The sequence below is a fragment of the Solanum stenotomum genome, chromosome 11 (assembly GCF_019186545.1).
Source record: "Solanum stenotomum isolate F172 chromosome 11, ASM1918654v1, whole genome shotgun sequence".
Taxonomy (NCBI): Eukaryota; Viridiplantae; Streptophyta; class Magnoliopsida; order Solanales; family Solanaceae; genus Solanum; species Solanum stenotomum.
Genome location: NC_064292.1, coordinates 2,503,191 through 2,528,855, shown reverse-complemented (window position 1 = coordinate 2,528,855; position 25,665 = coordinate 2,503,191). Strand labels below are relative to the sequence as shown.

Here is a 25,665-nt window from a genome sequence, read left to right as displayed (position 1 = left end):
CAATCTTGTGATGATATATTTGTGAAATTTTCAGATGCATATATCTACAAAATTATATGATGTATATTTCACCAAAGTCCAAAATACAACAGTATTTGTATTGTCTCCTTTAGAAAGAACAACATTTAGTTCACACAAATTGGTTTTTCACAGGTCTTACACTGGTCTTACCCCAATAGAGAGGTGTTTTCCAATGTTTTGCAAGCAAAATAACATAAACAAAGTGCTACATCAACCACTATGACCAATTTATACTAGCAAGTTGTAAACCCCATAGCAAGGAAAAAGCTAGACATTGACATGTTTTTCTACTACATCTTGTTCAAAGAAGAATCATTGGCAACAGAAGATCAGATGAACAACATTAATCCAGATGGTTTTAAACAAAGTAAGATAATGTATGTGCTTACATAAGACTCACTCTTTAACTCCCTTAGTGAGAGTGCTACTTGAAAAATAAGCATATATGCACCATCATCGCAAAGATATGCGTGTAATATATAACGCTTGCAGTAATATATAGGTGAGGAAAAACAGCTGACAAGGCAGCAGAGTTGGGAGCCAAGAAGCCAACAACTTCCATTGACACCTACCGAACGTTTACAGGTCCAGTGTTTGCTGCTTTCCTGAAGACTCTTACTACTGGCATCCCATCCCCTTCACCGTTCTGGACTCTCCATGACCGGTCTTTCTTTCTCTGTGTTTTCTTGTGTTGTTTATGGGGAGCAGTAGAGGGCTTCTTTTTACGAGCTGCCTGGTTAGAAGCAAGTCCATTGGCCATATCAAATGTACTTAAATCACTCAGAACATGATCTAGATGTGCATTAATGTCCTCATCATCCTCATCCTCATCATCATCATCATCATCATCATCCTCATCTTCATCAGAACCAGACATTATAGGTCCATCAGCATCCTCTGTAACAACTTCATCCTCCTCTTCACTAGCTTCATCGTCTAATTCTCCCGGAGGCATTTCAAAGTGAGGCAGCTTCCCATCAACATAATCCTTCAACATCTGGCGTGTTGCTCTTGTTTCATCAGGCAATCCGCTTGAAGCAACATAACCACGAGACGCACAGTATGCTCTTAAAAGTTCTGCAGCAGTAGGTGGGCGAGACTGTGGCTCATATGGCTTTGGTTTCGGTAGAGATATGTTGTAGACATCCTCGATAATTTTTCTAGGGACTCGATTTGCCACCACCTGTACAGCCTCTCGATGCTCAGTGATCCGGTCAATTGGCAAAACACCACATGCAATCATCTCATATCTCGAACTTGTGAATGATGGAAACACTAAACCCGGGCAATCACATAGAGTAAGTTTAGGAGAAATCACAAGTGTTTGGAAATGCTTTGTCTTCCCGGGAGTAGATGTCACACCAGCTCGTTTTTCCCCCACCAAAGCATTAATGGTTGAACTTTTCCCAACATTAGGATACCCCACAAACCCCACCATCACACTTCTAGATTGAACATCTGCTGCCAAGTTCTCATCAGCATGAGAAGCTGACCTATTCCTAGTCAAAACTATCTCCTCTGCTGCAGACTGTAAACGGGCCAATAGCTCCTCCCTGCCTAATATTTTTGTATCAGCATCACCTGCCTCCTGAGAGCTCGTTGGTACTTCTGAAGCACTGAGAGCAGCAGAGGCAGCTTTAGCTGACCAGAACAGAAAAAGAATCCCTTGCTGGTGGAAGTATTCAGCCCATTTCTTTCTGCAGATAAAACAAGAATCATAAAATTGCACATCCAAAAATAAGAAATCTGACAGGAAACAGCAACTATATTATCAGGCATACTGACCTGATAGAAATGGGTAAAAGATCTGCTTTGTTAACAAGCAGCATTGTTTTTTTGTGTTGGTCGACTTCTAGTGCATAAGCCTGCAATTTGCCCCCGTCAATGCATAATCTTTATCACAGCTTGTATGATATATATCCAGGTAAAACAAGAGAGGCATCACTAATATCAAGGTTTTTGGTATATCAGTATATGTACGAAACCATTACCTTCTTTCTAAAAAAAATCATTAAGAAAGTACGTAAAATAAATAAATAAATCAGAATTCAACAATAGTGCATTAGAAGAATGCACAGCCACATGTAACATTATGACAAAGATATCAACACAAATAAATAGAAAATATATCATAGTTGTGCTAACACTGAAAGGTACTTCAACCTATGCGAATCATTGAAATACTTACCTCAAGATCAGGACACCGATAAAAAAGTGGGTCTCGTGCATCAACAACCATTACAAGCTGCGTACGAAGAAACACTAAAATAAATCAGCAATGCTATTTTAGATAAAGTAATAAATTTTGTTAATGAAGGGGGAAAAATCAGCAGTACTCCAAAGAAAGATTAAGAAAACATGTCCATAGAAAGAGGGAAATCATCCAATTCAGAGAGATTAATTGAAAAGGGGAAACCATCCGATCCATAACAATCAAGTAGCAAATAGAAATCCGGTACCTTTTTTATCAATTGCACTAGTAGATCACTGATAAAATTATACTACATAACAAATGGGGGAATATTATTTTTTTTGAGATTGGTAACTGTTTCTATTTCTGTAAATTAGTACATCTACTGAAAACCATATTAACATAATGAACTCTAAAGGCACTGTCCTATCCCTATAATGAGTCTAAAACATCAATGATAGAGTCAGTGTCATTAGAGTAAATCTGATTACACCAAAAACACAAAGTTAGAATACAATTCAGTTTTACTTGTTGCATATTACTCTCCCTATTCTCNAGAGGGAAATCATCCAATTCAGAGAGATTAATTGAAAAGGGGAAACCATCCGATCCATAACAATCAAGTAGCAAATAGAAATCCGGTACCTTTTTTATCAATTGCACTAGTAGATCACTGATAAAATTATACTACATAACAAATGGGGGAATATTATTTTTTTTGAGATTGGTAACTGTTTCTATTTCTGTAAATCAGTACATCTACTGAAAACCATATTACCATAATGAACTCTAAAGGCACTGTCCTATCCCTATAATGAGTCTAAAACATCAATGATAGAGACAGTGTCATTAGAGTAAATCTGATTACACCAAAAACACAAAGTTAGAATACAATTTAGTTTTACCTGCTGCATATTACTCTCCCTATTCTCAAAAACTCTAACATTTCTCTCTTTCCAGTTAATAAATGGGGAATATCATTAGCAGGAAAGATCAAAAAAGTAAATCCTATCGACAAACTATTGTCCGAAGAGCCCAGAAAGGACAGGTCTAAATGAAGGGGTCCGCAGTCATGTTTTTAAGCTCTTTGCTTACATATTATTCTTTTGCAAAGTCAACATTGTTCAACAAAGCAAACAGGCATACTTGATGCTGGACTTTTCAATAGTTATTATTGCTGATATTATCCAATATTTGAAACTTGGAAAACAGTGGACATTTTTGAAGTTCCATTATTGCCTAATTAGTCTAAAAGATACAATCAATCAATAAAACTGTGGTACCTTTTGATGAAATTTCACCTTTTCATTTAAAAAGACCAATGAACTAAAACTGTGGGAATCCAGAAATTAGTAGGAGGCAAATATATACGAGGAAATTGTGATATAAGAAGCATGAAAGCAACGTATGGCTAAGGATAATTGAGTATTCAGATTGAAACACCTACAGAATTGAACACTGAGTTTAAAGGTTCTCACAGTTTTCATGGGTCAAACATTTGCAACCCAATTACTAGGCCAAATTTTAACAACGTTGACAGAGACAATTTGTCATGGAGAAAGTATCTTTACTACAAGGCTGGAAGTGGTATTACATACCAGATTACCAACCAATCTTCATACTCTCTTACCCAAGCACTTTCAGGCTTCTTTACAAAAAATTTAACTTTAGTTTGATATGTTCAATAGAAAGCAACCTTAAGTTTGGAGAAACAGTTACTCTCAGTGTTTCCGTCTACATAATTAGATCAAATAAACTACACAAGAATTAAGCATAAGAAGTAACCAGTAGATTTGCCAGGCGCTAACTGTTAAACTGCCAACAAAACATTTTATCCTTCAAGGAATAAAATCATAGAGGTACAAATGACCAAAATCTCACCAGATCACTACGCTCAACAACTCTCCAAAGCTGTCTCCAGATATCCAGGTTCTTTTCAAAAGGGGTGAGAACCAGTTTCTCGTTCTCTTCAAGCCTAAATAAATTTCAAATGGTTAGAGCAAAATATGTACATAAACAAAATTGACATGTAAAGCCGTAGTCCAACATAAGATGGGAGCCTTTTTATTTTTTGAAATTGGTAAAAGTTGTATTCATCAGCATTCAAGGCTATGCTGGCCACCTCCAAAAAATTACAAAAGAGTCATGGATAGTTACAAGGATCCTATAAAATCCACTAATTGGATTTGGATTTCTTCTTCTAAGATGGGAACCTATTTGAAAGGCTTTCAATGAACTACTGATGCATTTTCTGGTCATAACTCCATCACACAAACTCACTATGATGCAATGGAATTTGTTAGGTTTTTTAAGTGCACATGAAATATAATGGTTGACTAATAAAACTGGGAGGGGAGATACAAATGCTCTGAATATGAACCAGGCAACTTCCTGGCTTAATCTGTGCTTACTACATAATCCATAGTAACTAACATTTACCTTCAACATTACAAAGAAAAAAATCATAGTAACCAACATTGAAGCAGTTTCCAGAGGAAAATGAATGCAAGATATCTTAAACATCCATCTTGAATTTACAATATTCATAGTTCCTGCCCCCTTCCCCAAAAGTGAGGAAAGCAACAATATTTACAAACATGCATTTAATAGTGTAGCGTAGTAGTAAAATGTCTTTTAATAGCACTGACCTTGCAAGATTGCGTCGCCAAGCTAGAAAAGCTTGTCTTTCATTGATATCAAGCTCTTCTACTGACATTCTAGTATTCCATGGGGGCCTGGAAAAAGAGGTACTTCAGGACCTTGGACCAGGACACCAGATAGTGCACTAGATTAAGAAAGGGGAACAATTACCTGCGTGGAACACGAAGACTACTAGCATGCAAAGCCTCCTCTTTCTTCTGCTGCTTCAATCTTTCTTCAGGTCCCATATCACCAGTACTAGAGCCAGAGTCCCTATTATGACAAAGTCAGGCAATAACCACCATTAGTGTAAAAGGTATGTAATCTTTCAATTCTGTCAGAGAGGACACTAACACATAAGAGCTACAATAGCAAAAAGTCAAGGGAAAAAATCAGCAAAAATGAGCCAGGTCAAAGATGAGAAGTGAAATAGCATAAAAAACAGTTTCTCAGAGATGAAACCACTTGTTATAGGATCTCGGTCAACACTACACTAGCATATACTATGAAAATTAGAAAAGTAAATTTGGCACAATAATGCAAATGGTAAACCAAGATTACTCAATCTGAAGAGAGAAGTTCATACAAATGACCTAACTTTTACCGCGCTGACCATGAAACATAATCACCAATTTTATCATTTACCTTAGTTTAAATTCAAATCAGTGTCCCTATTACAGAGACCATAATAATTCTGCTCAGGTAATGTTGACTGGTTACACGAGTTCAAGCAAAACAAATACAACATAGCAAATGTTGGAATTTTGTTTAAATTAAATTATTAATAAGTATTTTAAATGGAAGGATGTGTCTTTCATAGAAAGGTTGTGTCTTTTAAATAAAAGATTGCGCCCTTTCATTCTTTGGTTACCACCGGTTCTATTTAAATTCAACTTCTGCAGTTTCCAACATAACTTAACAAAGTATCTTTCTTTATAACATTCTCCAAAGAATTATTTTCTTCTCCAAAAGATCAAGTTCAAATACTTGCTTTCTAATGGGATTTCTTCACTATCTGCTTAGTGCAGAAATTCATACTTCATAGGCTTGTCATACCCATCAAAACTATTTGTGTGCAATCCCATAGCAATCTCACAGAGGAGAGGGAGCAAATATCGTTTTTAGAAAGCATTTCGCACGTGTTTCGGTCCTTCAACTCTATGTCCATTGTTCATATTATCAAAACTTCATCTTTGTGTTCTTCTTTGTATATATTTTCCAACAGCAAAGGCTGCAATAAAACAAGATGTGGAAACCCTGTATCACAATAATTTCTGATGGAGATATGATTCACTTCCCGTTCACTGAATATGTAAGACTTGAGAGGATTTCCTTCTCCGTTCATATCAACAGTGTTACCGTTCCACTTGCTTTCAAATTTACTACTTCATCTACACCAATCAAGTCATTCCCAAAGAACAATACTTGGATTTCTCAATTAGAGTTGGAACACAGTTACATATGTTAATGGATACTTCCTTCTGAATCAAACCTACCTTTAGGATTCTGGTGCTATCTACTTACATGATGCCCCTCAGACAAAGCCCTCGAGATTTCTTCACTACTAATTTATTACAGTTCATTAGATATAGAAGCCTTCAGAAAAGAAACTTCTGAACTAGAGAATCCATAAGTTCTATGCCTTCAAAACTAGGAACATACATCTGTGATGCAATGAGCCAATGACTATGCAAGAGTGACAGGAGATCTGACTCTAATGAGTCTTTGAAAAATTTACAAGATTAAAGTTACCTACTTCAAAAAAAAATTACAAGATTAAGAGACCTACTGTCAGCAGTAATAGGGGAAGGTATGGAAGTTTGTTTCTTAGAGCCTGTTTGGATTGGCTTTTCATTTTTGGCTTACTTTTAGCATTTTAGCTTAAAACTAAGTGCTTATAAGCACTTACTTACGACAAACACTCCAAAAGTGCTTAAAAGCTATTTTAGCTAAAACACAATTAAAACAAGCCAATCCAAACGGGCTCTTAGTCCACTGAAGAAATGTATTTCAGCCACTCAGAGTTACTGAGACAGTAGGTTTTTGAAAATGTACCTTCATCTTTTTTTTTGATGAAGTAAGATGTTATATTAGCAGGGCATCAAGTGGATGCAGAGTAGGTACATAAACCTAGCTAGTGCCAGGGATTACAAAGATAGAAACCTTTCTGTACAAAACAAAACAAAAAGGTTCCACCTAAATAAAATCCTACTCCTGTAGTGAGTCTATAAAGTCAAAACATGCTATTTTAATCTTTCATGTATTGTTAGATTACGTCCAAAACCCCAAATCCATAAGCAAGTATACTTCACTTACTGTACAGCCCTTCAAAGCATCTTGCAATGCTTCATTTCCATTTTACCTGAATATACAAACTTAATGAAAATAAGTCTTCAGTATCAATTTGGGAAACATCAAACATTATTTCCCATTTCTTTCTTGAAAGATGTATGTTTTTTGTTTCCTTTTATTTTAAATGGACTCCTCATACAGCAATTCTACCCACAACACTCAACTAAGCCCTTCATGCAAGCATTCCATTAAAGCAACTCACGTTGTGCCAAGGAAAAAGGGGGCTCCTTCCTTTACTATGGATTTTTGCAATAGCAAATCCTTCCTTTACCATTCCATAACTTTTTAACATGGCAAAACAAGTTGTCAGCAGTGCTACACTTGGCCTCATTGGAAATGATGCATATGATTGTAACGACAGTTCAAACCCCTTCACTCTACAATTAAGCTAAAATGAACATCTCACAGCAGAAAAAACAGAGCAGTGAGATAATTGCTCAGAATGAGGCAAAAAAAGGCACTTGTTCTGCTTTTTTTCATTTTGTTCTTCTACTTTTAGGTTCTTCTATGTTGCACTTGAGAAAGTTATCAAGAATTGATCTTGGCTTCTAAAGGACAATCTAATATCGACACTATAAAATGTTAACCAAAAAAAAGTCCCAACCTCATCCAGTACCCAATTTTCTCTGTTTTTTTCTAGAAACTCAATCAAAAAATCGAACCAAGCAACCAGCAAGCATTACAACTCTCTAGCAATAAACCAACCCACAAACCCCCAAAAAAATAGGAAGGGGGAGAACAAGAACATTCAGAAATGCATGATTTATTAACAAAGAAGAGAAGAATATCAACAGAAAATTACCAATCTTTTTATTTTGTTTGATAAGTAACTGCAAAATTTCCCAATTTATCTGAAATATTATAGTTATTTCTACTCGCTTACATATGATATTTTATCTCCAAAATTTCAAAGTCCTGAGTTTGAGGCCAGTGTATGTCAATTCCTAGTTATTGGGAGAACAAATTATGTATGCAACAGACACAATGTCTTTCCCATTTACTTATATAATGCATCACTAATAAAAAAAATATATACTGAGTTTCACATATAGAGGGTTTATGAACAGCATATTGTGGAGTTTCAGATGTAAAATTTACATCATACCACGTTTAAATTTCACATGCAAAACGTTTTCGAACTCCAACATAATATGTTGAAATTTGTTTCTTTACATTTCATTTTCATAATAAAATAATTTCAATTAAAGGTGGATGCATGTAAATTTCATATCACCTTGTGTTACACGTTGCCAATTTCCAAACAGCCTTATATGATATGGAGTAGTGATGGTTCTTTCTTGAAAATGTCAAAGACACTATTCTAAGATGAACATAAACTGAAAGGGCAAAATATAAAACAGAAAAAGGCAACGAATTAAAATAAATTGGAAGGGCAAATAACAGGAGAAGTAATTATAAATATTAATTATTTGTATGGTAATTCTCTCTAAAAACATGCATGGTTCATGTTTACTTTTCTTTGTCCACTAAATTTAATTTTTTTAGTACTACAAGGTACAATATCACATTTTTTATTAAGAAAAAAAGTCAAGTAGACAGTAAAACCTAATAAATTAATCTCATTGAAAGCCAGAACTTGGACGATAATGGTTGTCTTCAAGTCTGATTGACCTATGAGATCACACATGACTAAAGCATATATACAAAACATGTAAGCTAAGTTGAACATGACAATTGGTTCTTGTTTCGAACATGAAAAACCTATAATCTTTGAACAACACGCAAGGGGAATAGGCGACATTAAGAGAATTCATGCATTGGTGAAGGGAAACAATTCCCAGTATTCACTCTCTTGATTATAACCATACAACAGTTGTTCTTGTGAGATCATCCACCAACATTCCGACTGACACCGTCGATAGTCCCTATCGGCATCATAGGCATTAAAATGGTGCCAAATGGAACCATCACTCTCCCATCGAACGTCACAATAAAATAAAGTAGTACCCCAGAAATTAACTCTAAAACTCCAATTAACTTCATCATCTTCTTCCAATATTGATTGTCCTAGGTCATTGTCATGAGAATGACAATGGAGAGTCATGGGAATTCCATCTGATAGCCTATTAATAACATGTACTTGGACTTTTTTGTGCCCTGGCAAATGTATACTAATCCCTCTTGCTAAGGAACATGATCCAAAAATAAGTACATAAAGAATATTAAGGAGAAAAAGAATGTAATATTTGCACTTGAAAGCTTTCATTTTGATTTTAAAAGTTAGCTCTATTGGTTTTGGACTTCTATGTTATATAGATAGATAGATAGATAGATACAAAAAGAAAAAAAACAAAATTGAGGTTTCAGGGGTGGTAATTTTTAGATTGTCCTAATAAAGAATGTGATCAACTTTTTGATCTAAACATCATTCATATAAAGACTGTGACTAATTAGCTACCCATCTTTTATCTTGATTTTATTTAGTCTATTAATGAAAATAATTATTGCTATATTTCAGCAGGCAACAAAGAGTAGCCATAACCATTGTTTCTTAGGTTCAAATCCCAACAGAGACAAAACAGGTGCTTTCTTCCTATCTATTCTAACCTACCCTTGCTGAACAAGAATTACTCAAGCTGCGCACAAACTTTCCTGGACACCACCATTGGCTAATATATGTAACCCGTATACAATAACAATGTATAATCTATGTATACGAGCTCGAAAAAGTAAACAGTGAATCTCTAAAAATACCAAAAAATAAACATTAATAAAAGGGGACTTACAGATTGACGAGAAGATTGACAGGAGGATTAAGGTCAGAATAGAGGCGGTGAGCTTCATCTGTCTGTTCTATTACAGCTTCTAAATCAGTAACTTCAGTTACAGATTCCAGAACCTTCTTATTATGATTCCTATAAACTCGACCCTTCTCTTTCGATTGCTGAATCATCTGATTATGGTGTTTCACCAGTGCCCTACCTAACGAAGTTTTCTCTCCTTTACCCATTACTCCTTTTCTCTTCAAATCCAATTAGCTCAACAACGAAAAAAGTGAAAACCCAGATAGAGAAGCTAATAGGGTATACAAAGATTGCAACTTTTTGGCCGCCGGAGTCGGTGGTAGATGTCGGCGGTGAAGGGTAGGCGGCGGAAGAGCAGGGTTGTTTATCTTTCTTTATTTTAATTTTTTTGACTCCTAAATAATAAGGGGAAATTTAGAGATAGACCCTTAAATATAGTATTGATTGTAAGTTAAGACACTTAAGTTTTTATATTTATCATTTAAGTACTTTTATTTATTATGATGAATATGTAAAGTTAATTTGGTCCAAATTTTATTTATATTTAAAAATTTATTTAATGTATTATAAATTATAGAATTAGTGATTCAAAAGGACTTTTTATATATATATATATTTCTTTTTATATAATTTTACGGTGTTAATGTGAAATTAATTGATACATGCATATAAGTTGAAAGCATCTCTCTTTTTTACCCATCATAATCAATATAGTAATTTACGATAAAATAAAGGAGTTATTTTTGAGGTTGAAACCTCCATGTATAAGTTCAAAACTCCATCACGTTGTGTTAGAATTTCACATGCAATAAGTTTTTGAAATCCAACACAATATGTTGAAATTTTATATATTTTTGTTAGGATTATGCTTATACAAACTTTATAATTATATTAAAATAATTTTGCAACAATGATGAAATTTTAATTAAAAGTAACTATATATCATTATCATATTGCCTTGTACATGTTACATGTGCCAATCACCAAACAACCTTACATGATACGAAGTAATGATAATTGGATCTTGTTAATCTTGAGCACGAAAAATTGATAATTTTTTAAAAACAAGCGGAGACAATAGGCATCGTTAAGAAAATTCATGCACTTGTGAAGGGAAACAACTCCCAGTATTCACTCTCTTGATTATAGCCATACAATGTTTCTTCTTCAGAGATCATCCACCAGCATTCCGTTTGACATCGTCGGGCATCCCGACTAGCATCATAGGTAATAAAACGATATGTCATAGAACTATTATCCCATTGAGCGTCGCAATAAAACATAGTAGTACCCCAAAAATTAACACTAAAAGTCCAACTAGCTTCGTCACCTCCTGTCAATCTTAATTGTCCTAAATCATTGTCATGAGACTGACAATGGAGAGTCATTGGCATTCCATCTGGAAGCCTATTTATAATATGAACTTGAACTCTTGCTAAACAACGTGATCCAAAAATAAGAGGAAGAATAAGAAGAAAAAGAATGTAAAAATTGCACTTGAAAGTTTTCATTTTTTGATAATTTTAAAAGTTAGATATATTGTCTTTGGAGTTTTATGTTATATATATAGAAATACAAAAAAAAAAAGGTTTCTAGATGGTCCAAATAAAGAATGTGATCAACTAATAATTTTTAGATCATCCATATAAAGTATGTGATTAATTTATCTACCCATCTTTAATCTTGATTTTAATTTGTCTATTGATAAACAATAATTTTCTTATAAAAGACATAATCCCAACAATTATGGGCAACAGTAATACCGCATTTTGATCTAATCAGATAGACAACAATTAATTAAGTTAGTTAATTCTCTATTTTAAATTGGAAATTTACTAATTTATTCTCTTTGAAATAAAATTTAGCAGATTTTTAAAATTTTGAGAATCATAAATAAGGAAAAGTCAATAAAAATATGATTGAAGAAGAAGTAAATTTATTGACCATTTTAAGTTTTTCTTATTAGATACTTAATTTTAGTTGACTCAATTAAATTTTTTCATTCGCGTGATTTAACTTTTTGTCTTTGCTTAACTTTATTTTCACTAATGTAAATTAGTAAGATGAAGCTTGATTCTTGTAATATTTCATATTTCGTTGATTGATCAAATATCTACATTTTTTTTTTTATCTGTCATGTAAAAGTATGTATGATATTGTGTTCTAATTTCAAATTATGATTCTTGCACATCATTTAGAAAAAAACATATCAAATATTAATCACACTAATATCGAAAAAAATCCAAAATAATGTGACAATTTTAACAAATCTAATTTTGATCGTACAAAAGAAAATAAATCTAAAAATTAATATCATATAAATTTTATAAATGACTTATCAACCTACCTCTTTGACACCCCTAGTTAAAAATAGAGTAGTAGATTTCTAATGCTAATAAACATAAATCAACTAGTACTTTTTTTGGATTGAAGAAGGAAAAACGGGTTACACCACGAAAAATTCAGATAGTCAAGCTACTAAAATTTCATGATTAACAAGTTTTAATTTCCTACTTGTGTTTCATATCCAAATTGTGGCATGACTCCATCCAATTTCATGCCAAGAAAATTCTCAAATTAAAGAATAAAATATTTTCCGATAAAAATAACTTTATCTCAAAGGACTCAAACATGATACCTCTGGATCCATCCGAATTAATAATATATGGTGTGACAATTTCTAATTGAAAGGCAGAATTGAACACCACGTGCAGAGAGGGAGGGGCAAAGACTGAAGAGTAGTAAGCCAATCTACAAAGCAAGAGATAACTTGAGAATTAGCGATTCCCAAATTTTCCCTCTTCTTATGTTTTCTTTATATTCGTTTTACACAGAACTCACACTGAATAAGTACAAAAAAAACCAACACTAATTACTCAATACAACAGACCTTGTAGAAGTTTCAATCATTTTGAATGGTGGAAAACTCATTAATAGGCTAATGGGTGCTCAGAAAAGCATTCATGCCGGCAAAGGTCTTATCTTTTTCTCTTTTATTTCTTGAATAAAACGCATAAATTTATTATCTCATAACTCTCTGTAATTTGTGTTTTATGAAGTGTGTTTTTGGGGTGTCAATTTTTTTGTTGTGCCTATGCAAATGTGGTTTTGGTTGGCTATAGTGGGTGCTGATGGTTCTTTTTTGTGCTTTATGTTGTAAAGATTGAATTTTTAATCAATTTGAATGGTGAGAAACTCATTAATGGGCTAATGGTGCTCAGAAAAGCATTTATACTGGCAAAAGACTCTTCTTTTTCTCTTTCATTTTCTTGAATAAAACTCATAATTTATTATCTCATAACTCTCTGGAATTTGTGTTTTTTGGGAGTGTCAATGAAGGGTATGTATAGTTTTGGTTTTCTTTTTGTTGTGCCTAATGCAAATGTTGTTTTGGTTGGATATAGTGGATGCTGATAGTTCTTTTTTGTGCTTTATATTGTAAGGATTGAATTTTCAGTAAATTTTAATGGTGGGAAACTCATTTATAGGCTAATGGGTGCTCAGAAAAGCATTCGTGCTGGCAAAGATTTCTTCTTTTTCTCCTTCATTTCTTAAATAAAACCCATAATTTATTATCTCATAACTCTCAGGAATTTGTGTTTTTTGGGAGTGTCAATGAAGGGTATCTATAGTTTTGGTTTACTTTTTGTTGTGCCTAATGCAAATGTTGTTTTGGTTGGATATAATGGATGCTGATGGTTCTTTTTTGTGCTTTATATTGTTAAGGGTTGAATTTTCAGTCAATTTTAATGGTGGGAAACTCATTATAGGCTAATGGGTGCTCAGAAAAGCATTCATGCTGGCACCTTCATTTCTTGAATAAAACCCAAATTATCTCATAACTCTCTGAAATTTCTGTTTTATGGAGTGTTTTCGGGTGTCAATAAAGGGTATGTATAGTTTTGGTTTTCTTTTTCTTGTGCTTATGCAAATGTGGTTTTGGTTGGCTATAGTGGGTGCTGCTAGTTCTTTTTTGTGCTTTATATTGTAAAGATTGAATCTTCAATCAATTTGAATGGTGGGGAACTCATTAATAGGCTGATGGGTGCTATGAAAAGCATACATGGTGGCAAAGGCCTCTTCTTTTTCTCCTCCATTTCTCAAATAAAATCCACAATTTATTATCTCACACCCAAGGGTGTGGCCTAGTGGTTAATGAAGTGGTTTGAGAACCATAAGGTCTCGGGTTCAAATTCCAACCGAGACAAAAAACACTAGGTGATTTCTTCCATCTGTCCTAACCTGTTCCTATCGCTAGTGGGAGATGACATGTATCCCTTGGAATTCGTTATGCGCAAGCTTGCCTGGACACCACGGTTAACAAAATAAATAAATAACAATTCTTGTCTCATAACTCTCTAAAACTTGTGTGTTATGGGGTGCCAATAAAGGGTGCCTGTGGATTTTGGTTTGCTATATGTTTGCAAAGATTGAAAATTTTCTTTTGAATTTTGCTAATGCAAATGTGTTTTTGGTTGGCCATAGTGGATGCTGACTGATAGTTCTTTTTTGTGTTTTATATTGTAAAGTTTGAATTCTTATTTACTTTCTTGAATTTGAATTGGTCTTTCTTGCAGCTAAAATAGATGTCAATGTGGATTTCACCCATAAACTATGTGCTGCTTTGATGCTCCAGCCTTTCAGGTTCTTACATATTAAATCACTTATGCCAATTGATTTTGTATTCATTAGTTCTAAAATCTTTGTTTCTTTCTATATATTGCTGCACTGTCTCCGCAAACAGGAATTCTGGCAGCCCCCTTGAATTGGTAATTGGCAGGTAATATAGTTTTCTCATGTCCTACTCATGAAACTTTTAGCTTCTTTTTGTTTCGGTTATAAATTTATTGTTGGGGGTTGTAAGGATGGAGGGTTTAGGGTTTTGGTTTAAACAGTTTTTGTTTACTTATACTTAGATTGATAATCTATTTGTTTTTATTCTGGCAGTCTTTGCATAAAACACCCAAATTTATTTGGCAAGAGCGAGAAGCTAGATGTTTTGTGGGATAAAGGACTCTATGATTCCAATATCTTGATTACTTACCGGAAGCCAAGACCAGAATGGCTTGCTCAACAGTCTTTTGTCGTTCAGGTGTGCTATACTCAAAAAACTATTTTATTTTGGTTTACTTATTTATTATTATCTTTTTGTCAAAGAGGAACAAACTCTCTAGGACTGAATATTTTGCATTTTGAAATAGTCTGGTTCATGAAGGGGTTATGGAACTCATTTGATTGGAATTCAAATTAAATATGTAGGTCTGAGTGTGTTTAAAATGAGCAATTCCACCTTCCATTGTTCTTAGAATTTTACTACCAAAGTTGGATCAGTTATAAAGAGGACCATATTGCGGTGAAGAGCACAACTCTTCTGTAAAATATCTGCCTCAGAGTCACATTTATTTGAAATGAGAACTAGTTCAACTTAATTTAAGTGTCAGCTTGGGAGTAGACTTTACGACAACTTATTGTTATGTATGGAAAATCTGACACATCATGGACTTCAATCCGAACTATCTTGTTGTCCAGCATTCCGTTTCTCCCGAGATTGGGGTCCATGGCTTACCAGATGACAACTTCTCTCGCTCAGGAAGTGGCGGAGTTAACTTATCTCGCTTATCTGCTGGCTTAGATTTGAGTGAGCCAGCAAGTTCCAACTGGAGCAGCAAGACAAGTATAAAATTTGAGGTAAGTGCAAATGATAGCACTTAATGGCAACTCTATACACATGTTATTTAAACTTCAAGTGTGATGCTCTAAGCCTTGATTTTTTAAGGGAAGCGTAAATGTTATTTCTCATGCAGCATATTCGTCCTGTAAGCGATGAGGGTCGGTCAATAAATAGAGATACTCACGGGTTTCCGGTGACTTGCAGGTAACTTAAACTATTACTTGTTTTTAACTTCTTTTAATCGGATTCTGACTCTGCCTTTACTCACAAAATGCTTGCTTTGCAGTGGTGGCTATAATGACAGTATGGTAGTAGTTAAACAGGAGTCTCGATACGCAAAAGCAAATGATCGTAGTTTTTCTCAAGTAATTCACTTTCTAAACACAAAATGGTGCAAAATTCTCAATTTCTCTTCTATTTTGATATCATAGTGCATGCAGTGTTCTATATGCTTTCTAAAACATGTTCACACACTTGTCCAGTTTAGCCTGCAAATTGAACAAGGGGTTCCCATTCTTTCCAAGTGGCTAATCTTCAACCGATTCAAGTTTGTTGCATCAAGGGGACTAAAACTTGGGCCGGCTTTTCTCTTGTCAAGGTGAGACACATTTTTATTTGGACAGTTGAAGATTTGTCAATTTGGCATGGTTGGTATTTACAACCATGTTCAACCAGTACTGTATTTACTAATCAAACAAAGATATAAAATTAAATAAAGATAATAAAGCATCCAATTACCACGAGAACAACATATATGAAATAGTGAAAGTTAGCATTTAGTGCTTTCAAGTGTCTGATGATTTATTCAGTGGCGGAGCCACATGAAGTTGAGGGGTGTCGACCGACACCCTNCTTCTATTTTGATATCATAGTGCATACAATGTTCTATATGCTTTCTAAAACATGTTCACACACTTGTCCAGTTTAGCCTGCAAATTGAACAAGGGGTTCCCATTCTTTCCAAGTGGCTGATCTTCAACCGATTCAAGTTTGTTGCATCAAGGGGACTAAAACTTGGGCCAGCTTTTCTCTTGTCAAGGTGAGAGACATTTTTATTTTGGACAGTTGAAGATCTGTCAATTTGGCATAGTTGGTTTTTACAACCATGTTCAACCAGTACTGTAGTTACTAATCAAACAAAGATATAAAATTAAATAAAGATAATAAAGCATCCAATTACTACGAGAACAACATATATGAAATAGTGAAAGTTAGCATTCAGTGCTTTCAAGTGTCTGATGATTTATTGGTAAGTTACTCAGGAATGACCAAATATTAACGTGAGAAGCACAAGAGGAAGCATGTAAGAAGTAATGAACTAAAATTATCAAAGCACCAGGGAAACGGTGCAAGGAAGTCAAGGGTGAAAGATGTTTGAAATACGACTTATGCATCGGAGAGGTCAAGATCTATGCGCTTTGATATTTATAGAAACAAGTAAACACATGGAAGCTGGACTTGGAAATAATAGAAACTATTGAGATTTTAACTCTACTTAGTTTTCAACTTTACTTTTCTCTACAAATTCAATATAAAGCAGTAGTTTAAGAATCTGGATTCTGCTTATTTATTTGTTTGTTCTTGATAAATATATCTTCAATTGTTAGTCAGATTTATTAGATTCTACTGTTCTTGAAAAATATCTTTAATTGTTTATTTAGATTTACTAGTTTTTCCCGTCTTCTTAAAATGTTAATATTTAGATCTGAGAGAGAAAAGCTCTCCATTCTTCCTAGAATAGAACTATAGAAACTAAGCAAAACATTGATTCTCCAGCAACCAGCCTTCTCCGAAGAGTTTCACTCTGGGCAGCATGGGAGTGGGGAGTATCCACTGATCTAAAAGTTGTTAGAGAGGTGATGCTAGATACATTTTCTTCTTGAGTGTTGAGAGAGAAATTATTGAATGGGATACTATATCAATGATCCCTCAGCACTGGGTTCACATGATTGAAAAGGGAGCAAGGTGTGCTATAGTTATGATTCTAGTCCTATTGCCCACACACTTATGGTCATTGGTGCATGGGTCTTATCAACAAGTTGGGAATATTTCTTGAGGACACATTCATATTGATATTAGTCTTGCAAAAAATCTTATGCCTCGCTGTTAAACAATGTTTCTTTCCTGTATAGTTTTATTTTCTTGTTTTCCATTCTAATGCATCTTTCCATATGCTAAAGTCCTACCTTTTTCTCTTACAGCCTCACGGGTGGTTCTATCGTGGGGGATATAGCTCCCTATCAAGCTTTTGCAATTGGCGGTCTTGGTAGTGTCCGAGGGTATGGTGAAGGAGCTGTTGGTTGTGGTAGATCTTGTCTGGTTGCTAACAATGAACTGACGTTTCCTTTGGTATGTTTTGATTCGTAAATTGTTGGATCTTTGCCTTTTAGGACAGTTGTTTGGTTCCACATCTTGCAAAAGTGTTTTCTTATTATTATTCTTGTCTCTTACGTTCCTTCATGATGCAAAAATATGAATGAAATCTTGCTAATTTCAAATGGCGTGCAATGATTCAGAACCAAAAAAATAAAAAGCAACTCTGTAGCACAGACTTGAGAAATGGATTTGCTTATTTTGGTTTTTGAAAAATCTATTGTGCTTAGTATGAAACAGAATACAGTTATTTGAATCTGATTGTGATAAGGTGTTATGGTATTATTTGTTTTTGATATCTATCAGCTTTTCCAATCAACTCTGCAGCTGGAAATACCAGTGACATTTAACTCTTTAATACAAGCAAACTCATAGGATCTTCTGAGTTTGAAATTAATAATGTCATACTTTGTCAATCACTTTAACTTTGTTGGCTTTTGAGCTATGTTGCTCGGACTCATCAAAAATAATTTTGTACCTGTGTTGGATCCTTCAAAAATGCATTTTTGAAGGATCCAACATGCACCCGTATGCGTTTTTGAAGAATCCGAGCAACATAACTTTTGAGCGGGACTTGCAATGGCTTAATTCCTTTTTTTTTTACTTTGATTCTTTTAGTACCACAATGTCTTCTTAGACTTTTGATTAGAACTTTCTTGCATCTTTCTGGAGCATTATAATACAATATTTTATGTTTTAGTAGCAGATAGGGCAGACAGACTCTTAAGTGGTGTTAAGGGGGATGCATGACTTCTTATTGGCAATGTTGTCCTGTCTTAGTTGAAGAATTTGACCTTGAAGAAATGTCCTGTTGTTGTGTAAGAAATGTATTGTAAAATAAATCATCATGTGAGAGTGCTTTAAAGTCAAAAGAACCTTTCTTCTAATTTGAAGAAAAGAATTTTATTCACAAAAGTTAGTTATCAGAATTGATTGTTAAAAAGAAGAGAGGAAACAATTTGTTGTAAGAAATGATTTAACAGGATATCAAATGTAAAATGCGAGTTGTGTCCTCTTATCTGCGCCTGCAAGAGAAGGAACGGGGTTCCCTTGTTTAATTTGTCGCTTACTTGCTTCCACATTGTCTGTGGAATTAGTATTTACAAGTTTAGATACTGGTACGTCTGATCCCTTTGGACCTATTAAATATTATATTTTGGAGTCTCACAACCAACGCTTCTTGTCCAGAGCCAGATGCTTGATGGTGCTGTCTTCTTGGATTGTGGATCTGACTTGGGCTCAGGTCGTCATGTGCCCGGTTAGTACCTTAGTAATTTTTACATCATGCAGAAGGTTTGCTTAATGTCACTGACTGCTGTTGAAATTTAGAAAACATTGATTTTGATTATTCCTTTTGGAAATGTTTGAGAATGTCTGTTTGTTTAGTTGTATCGTCTTTCTTTGTTTTCTTATGTTGCTTCAGTTAGGGTTGGGGAAGGAGGGGCTGCCATTATATATGACAACTGCAAATGATTGTTTTGAGAAATTATTTTTTAAAACTGTTTTTTTTTTTCCTTGTGTATTTTGCATTTCTTCTTTCAAGTTGTTTGTTTCATGCTTTTTATCTGCCTTACTGCTGTTGGGCCTGTATAGAGTAGGTTACTTGTTGTAAGGGTTTCAACCTTTTGTTTCCCATGAAACTGTTAATGATTTAGCCTATGACTTAAGCAGTAAAGCTTAATATGTTCTGGTTATGGTTAAATGCTACTTTCGAGATCTAACTCCATATTTAGGTTTCACTAAGTATCAAGGATAAGTGCATGAAGATAATCCATCAGCACGATGATAAGAATATCGACGAAAAATGTAATGGAGTAACACTAGTTGGTTTTGCCAAATCATTTATAAAGGGGTGTAGAGTTTGCTAATTCAGTTGTGTATAGCTACAGAAGTAGCAGTACTCGAAATGTCTCTTAGCAAGATATTAAAATATTTGGATATCATAGTAAAAGCAAACGGTTTCCAAATGTAGATTGGAGAAGTTCAATAATATGGGCTGTGTAATCTTAATATCCACCTGACTGTTCTAGCTAAGCTTTGTAGGTCAACTAAAAACATCCATGTTTGGCATNAAACATGTAGAGTTGATACATGTTGGAATTGAATAATTGTCATATCAATTTACATGTAACATTCAACATTCATTGGATGATATATGGAGTGCAGCTAGCAGAAATTCATGAGCTATGAAAAGGAGGAAGTTGGTTACGTTTCTTTGGAAGACTTGATTTTAGAATTTTCATTAATTGATTTATTCTTATAATTAATACGACGTTATTTGTGTATTTGGAGGGAGTTATAAAATGATATCTTGTAGTAGTATTTTACTATAGAGTGGGAACTACCAAGTTAAAAAATTGGGAACTATATCATTAATATGGGAAACACGCGCAACGCACGTGCACGGAAACTAGTATTCTCATAAGTATCAAGGATAATAGCGTGAAGATAATCTTCATCAGCATGATGATGAGAATATTGACGAAGAATGTAATGGAGTAACACTAGTTGGTTTTGCCAAATCATTTATAAGGGGGTGTAGAGTTTGCTAATTCAGTTGTGTATAGCTACAGAGGTAGCAGTACCCGAAGTGACTCTTAGCAAGATATTAAAATATTTGGATATCATAGTAAAAGCAAACGCTTTCCAAATGGAGATTGGAGAAGTTCAATAATATGGGCTGCGTAATCTTAATATCCACCCTGACTGTTCTAGCTAAGCTTTGTAGGTCAACTAAAAACATCCATGTTTGGCATCATATGGTTATAGGTGAATATTAGATCTCTCTTTAGTAGTGCAAGTTCGCAACCTGGTTGAATCTAGTTCCTTTACCTTGTCAATGTGATGATAAGGTCTGTTGCCTTGATAGCACAAAATATAGTTTGCTATATCATATGGTGTGTTGGATAATGCAAATAACTTTACTCTCTCAGAACGACTGTCTATAGCTTGGGTTTGTATGAGATAAATTAGGGAGAATTTTCTATTTCTCTACATAAGGCTATTTGTTTCCTTCTTTATGATATCCACCCTCTACAAAACGACCTTCCTCTTATTGTAGTATGATCATGTAGAGGTGTACAACTACTTTATTGATGAGAAATTAGAGACTGGGATAATGAACATGCCGTGTATATCAACCTTAATCAATTAGTAGATATTCTTTTGAGGAGTTCACAAGAAACAATTGGACAATTTAGTGCGTAAGCTAGCAAAGGAAGATATTTTGATTCTATTTTAAGGGGGTGTATCGAAAAGGAAGGATCTGTGTTTTCCAGCTACCAGATTCCTAGAATCATAACTTCATGCCAACGAGAGGGGAAAGTGTTGAAAGGGAAAGAAACTTGGTTCAGTTAGCCAACAGATTCTAGGATTAATACTTTCAGTTTCTTGTTTCCTTTTGTGGTTTCTACATATAAAGAGGACACATTTTCTCTTTCTATAGTATGATATATAAAGGTTCCATCATCTTCCCTGTTTATAGATAGGAATATCGACGAGCAAGATAAAGCTTGTCTTCTAAATGAGATATACAAGTGAAAAGTTTTTAAAAAATAGGAAGAAAGAAAGAAAACGAAAAGCTCTGGCCTCTGGAGTTGGTGTAAAATGGTAAGACTTATCGCAATAGGGGTTGACATTTGAGTCCATTACAACAATGGTAACATTTCCTTTAGTTTTTGGATCAATATGAACTGACTGAACTTCAGCATTTGCACAGTACAAGCTCTCTGAATCTCAGAATCCTGGACTTCTATATTTAGATGATTGACTGCTTTCATAACAAACAATGAGACAAATGCTTCATCCTTTCACGCATGTGTATCCCTCAGAAATTCATACGTAAACATTTTGGGCTTCGTGATGGTTGTCTTTTCTTTTTTTTGTGGATGAAAAGAGTACAGTGCCCAGATATCACTACCCTAGTTTCAGAAGAAGCGTTTCCTAACATATTTTCTTCTAACATTTGAGCCATTGATGCATTTCAGGAAATCCTTCTCTTAGGCATGGCAAACCAGGAAACGGAATTGGCTTCGGATATGGCCTTAGATTCAAGTCTCAGCTGGGACATTTCCAGGTGGACTATGCAGTCAATGCATTTCAACAACGAACAGTGTACTTCGGCTTCAGTAACCTTCCTTCGTGAGTCTTAACCACAACATGACTTGCAACCATGGCATAACTTATGATCAGCGCTGCATCCGTGGAGAAAATTTATGAGGATATCTGCAAGGGATCAGATGTTAGACTCCGAGCAGTGGCCCGTCCCTCATAGGAACATCAGTGAAGATTTTTTTGAAAAGCATATTGAGCAAATTAGTGCACAGAGGTGGTTCCATTTTCCCTGTACCTCTTCAAAGAATCAGATAGAAATTTGTAAATTCTTTACAGTGACCATCAGGAAGTTAGTCTTAATGTCAAAGTTCATAACCTGCTTACAATAGACAATATACACATTCAATTTCCCTTTTTTTCTTTTACAAATAGAGAAATTTATCAGTTGATCATTTACTAATCTTGAATACCAAAGTTACCAATGATGTGAGTTTGATTTACTGGTTTAGCACTGGATTAAGTCTTGGTCAAATCTGTCCACAGATAAAATTGCATTGATCCCAAGAAATTATAGGTTTCTTGAGACAAACCATCTTAAACGACCATGCTGCTTGCATTTTCTGGCAAATGTGATCATTTGTTTATCTTATCTATGTCATAGACTTGAATCAAGATAAGCAAAGACATTGATTGCTACAAGTAGGAGAAAATCAACTCCTACTAAACATGTTGAATGTAAAGTAATTCATGAGCTTATGATAAACAATAAGTACATCCTTTGTCCAAAAATTCAATCTTAAAGAATAGTTAACTAGATTCTTGAAGAGAAAAATGATGAACAGTTTGAAACATTGAGTTCTGATCAGATGATAGTACTAGTACTTGCAGAAACATCGATGGACCTGTCATCCTCGTCTCGTATAGTAGTAACCATGAGAGCAACTTGGTTTATACTAGGCCTAGCCTCATGAGACTGGTTCACACATTTAACAGCAACTTGTAACAAATTAACCATCCTTTCTTCACTAGCACCTTCTTGTATCAAAGTTCTGTCAAACACTTCAACTGTCCATTCTTCTCTTAGCACAGAAACAACCCAACTTGCAAGTTCAATTCCATTGTTTTGCACTTTCCCTGTTAGCAACTCCAAAAGAATGACACCAAATGCATAAACATCTTCTTTAAAGATTGCTCCTACATTTTCATCAGTTATAGGGAAGACATTATGGGAATTGCTTGCTGTAGTAGTATTGATTTCTGCAATGCTCATAAGGCCATATTCGCCGATCATTGGCTCCATGTTGTTGGTCAAGAAAATGTTTGATGATTTCAAGTTTCCATGTGCAATTCTGTCATGTTGAAGCTCCTGATGCATGAAAGCTAAAGCATCGGCGATACCTGCTGCTATAGAAAGTCTACTACTCCAATGAAATCTTTGGCCTGTCTGGATTCCTGAAAAGCAGATTCATGCACAAGTGTTGAAGATAATAAGGCAAACAGAGGTTTCTAACTGAAGTTCTAAAAGAGAATTTTGACATGTTTAAATCATGAGGGGACAATAAGTACCTTAAATAAAGTATTTCACATGCCTAAAAGCCTTAATACTACTCATTTATCTAACATAGTTAAGTAAGCAAAAGTTCGCGCTTTTTAACAGTTTTAAGTCTTTAGATGAGCACGTCTCACAATTTCATATGGTAATAGAACATATTGATATCTAACCTTTATTCACCTATTATGAATAAGAATGTTCACATGCTTAGCTGATGAAAAAGAATCAGACCTTCATGCAACTTACGTTCTTAAATGAAAGTCATAATTGATAAAACATCAACAGACACTCAAATTTTGGCCTCATCTTGCAAGTAAACACTCCAATTTTGAGTATGCACATCTAGACACCTCAACTCGTCTCCATTGTATCAGTTGAACACTCCAACTTACAAAATGATCATCTAGAAAACTCCAAGATTTATGTGTTACATTAGCTTCAGGTGTCCATTAGACACAATGGGGACGAGTTTGAGTGTTTAGTTGCCAGTTGAGACCAATTTGAGGGGTCTAGATGTGCACTCTCTCAAAGTTGAGTGCTTACTTGCCAGCTGAGGCCAAGTTCGAGTGTCTGTTTATATGCCTAGATGAAATGGTCGCACAATTCAATACACAGAAGAATAGACTAGTAGAGTGAATTACCTTGTAGAAGTAGGAGAAGACTGCCATTGTCTTGGTACTCATAGACCAAAAGCTTCTCTTGTCTAGAAGAATAAAAGGCAACAGCAGGCAACACATTTGGATGCCTGATTTTGTCTAGTTTCTGCATTCTCTTCTTGAATTCACTACCAGTTATTGACCAATCTTTTATCCTCTTGACAGCCATTGTCATTTTGGGATTGTCACACATCACTTTGTACATACTACCATGTTTCCCTCTTCCAAGCAACTCTGCTGGAGCCTTAAGCAAATCCTCAAATCTCAATCCGTTATTCGCCTCAGGACTCGTAAGAACCACGAGTGACTGTGAAACCGCGGTGTTGCTGTCATCGGAAGAAATGACAGCTGATGAGATATCTGAATTGCTCGCGCCTTTCTTTGATTGATCCATTGATGTAGTAGTACTGTCATGATCAACTGTAGCAACCTTTTTCGTCAGCTCGATTCTTGATTCTTTCTTCTTCTGCTGCTTCTGCTTCCGTTTTCTATAGACGCATAGTAGGATAAGAAGAACCAGAGCCAGGCCTATGAGGAAATAACCTGAAAACATGAGAATTTCATCTCTTGACAAGCTGCTCTTTGGCTTGTCATGATCAGCTGATTCTGAATCTTCGGACAGTGATGAGCATTTTCCAGCCAACGGGGAGCCACACAACAGAGGATTTTCCAAGTATCTACTAACAGGGAAACTATCACCCTCAGGCGGAATCGATCCACTGAAATTGTTGAAAGAGACATTAAATGCAACAAAGTTTGAGAAATCAAATTCAGGTATCTCTCCTGATAGCTGGTTATTCTGAGCCTCGAATTCAATCAAGCCCGAAATCCTAGATAAATCAGGGAGAACACCTGATAATCTATTGTTGGATATGTCAAGCCTTTTCAAGTTATTCAATCTTGAAAATGATTGTGGAATGCTACCTGAGAACCGGTTTCCACCAAGAACAAGATGTCTTAGATGCTTACATTTATCTATACTGTCAAAGTTTTTCCCCTGAAGTAGGCCATTTTTCAGACTCAGGAAGAAAAGGGTGTGCGCGATAGGCTCCACATTACAAATCGTGGTAACATCAAACGTTCCAGACGAAAAATCATAACCATCAAGAATGATTTTCTCCACGGAGAGAGTCTTCGCGTTACATGTAACACCAAGCCACTTGTCCTTGCAAGGATCAGATGTCGAGTTCCAGCCCGAATTAGTACCAAGAATTGTACTATTATTGTTAGAAACCTCTGCAAGAAACTTGAGCAGTGCATCTCTAGTCACTGTTTCATCACATACAGTTGTGTCAAAGATGAAAAAGAATGAAATGAAGAGCAAAGCAAAAGTAAAAACTCTGTTCATTTTTGCATGATACTAGCAAATGTGCTGCAAAAATAGGATGATA

At 35.0% G+C, this 25,665-nt stretch overlaps 4 protein-coding genes across 5 annotated transcripts in view; 1 reads left to right on the top strand and 3 right to left on the bottom strand.

Annotated features, from left to right (window-relative positions):
- Nucleotides 1-301: 301 nt before the first annotated feature.
- LOC125844189 (GTPase LSG1-2) lies at nt 302-10,349 on the bottom strand. Its single transcript, XM_049523452.1, has 7 exons — nt 9,952-10,349; nt 5,024-5,125; nt 4,861-4,947; nt 4,094-4,187; nt 2,210-2,266; nt 1,807-1,886; nt 302-1,718 (listed from the first exon to the last, which is right to left on the bottom strand). The coding sequence occupies exons 1-7, from the start codon at nt 10,173-10,175 to the stop codon at nt 590-592; spliced, it is 1,773 nt and encodes a 590-aa protein (XP_049379409.1). The 5' UTR covers nt 10,176-10,349; the 3' UTR covers nt 302-589.
- LOC125844193 (glycosyltransferase BC10-like) overlaps nt 9,203-25,665 on the bottom strand; it is a 33,135-nt gene continuing 16,672 nt past the window's right edge. The window contains exon 2 of the mRNA XM_049523460.1: nt 9,203-9,214. The gene's annotated coding sequence lies outside the window, so the exon portion shown is untranslated. The remainder of the gene's footprint in view (nt 9,215-25,665) is intronic.
- LOC125844192 (outer envelope protein 39, chloroplastic) lies at nt 12,726-22,485 on the top strand. Of its 2 annotated transcripts, none has more exons than XM_049523456.1 (11): nt 12,726-12,944; nt 14,547-14,613; nt 14,714-14,749; nt 14,917-15,061; nt 15,499-15,657; nt 15,774-15,844; nt 15,927-16,005; nt 16,123-16,238; nt 17,842-17,989; nt 19,202-19,271; nt 22,000-22,485. In XM_049523456.1, the coding sequence occupies exons 1-11, from the start codon at nt 12,911-12,913 to the stop codon at nt 22,155-22,157; spliced, it is 1,083 nt and encodes a 360-aa protein (XP_049379413.1). In that variant the 5' UTR covers nt 12,726-12,910; the 3' UTR covers nt 22,158-22,485. The 2 variants fall into 2 exon arrangements, with proteins under 2 accessions (XP_049379413.1, XP_049379414.1); XM_049523457.1 differs by lacking the exon at nt 16,123-16,238 and adding an exon at nt 16,564-16,679 and having other exon boundaries at nt 12,727-12,944.
- Nucleotides 22,832-25,654, bottom strand: LOC125844187 (probable leucine-rich repeat receptor-like protein kinase At1g68400). Its single transcript, XM_049523451.1, has 2 exons — nt 24,260-25,654; nt 22,832-23,518 (listed from the first exon to the last, which is right to left on the bottom strand). The coding sequence occupies exons 1-2, from the start codon at nt 25,620-25,622 to the stop codon at nt 22,929-22,931; spliced, it is 1,953 nt and encodes a 650-aa protein (XP_049379408.1). The 5' UTR covers nt 25,623-25,654; the 3' UTR covers nt 22,832-22,928.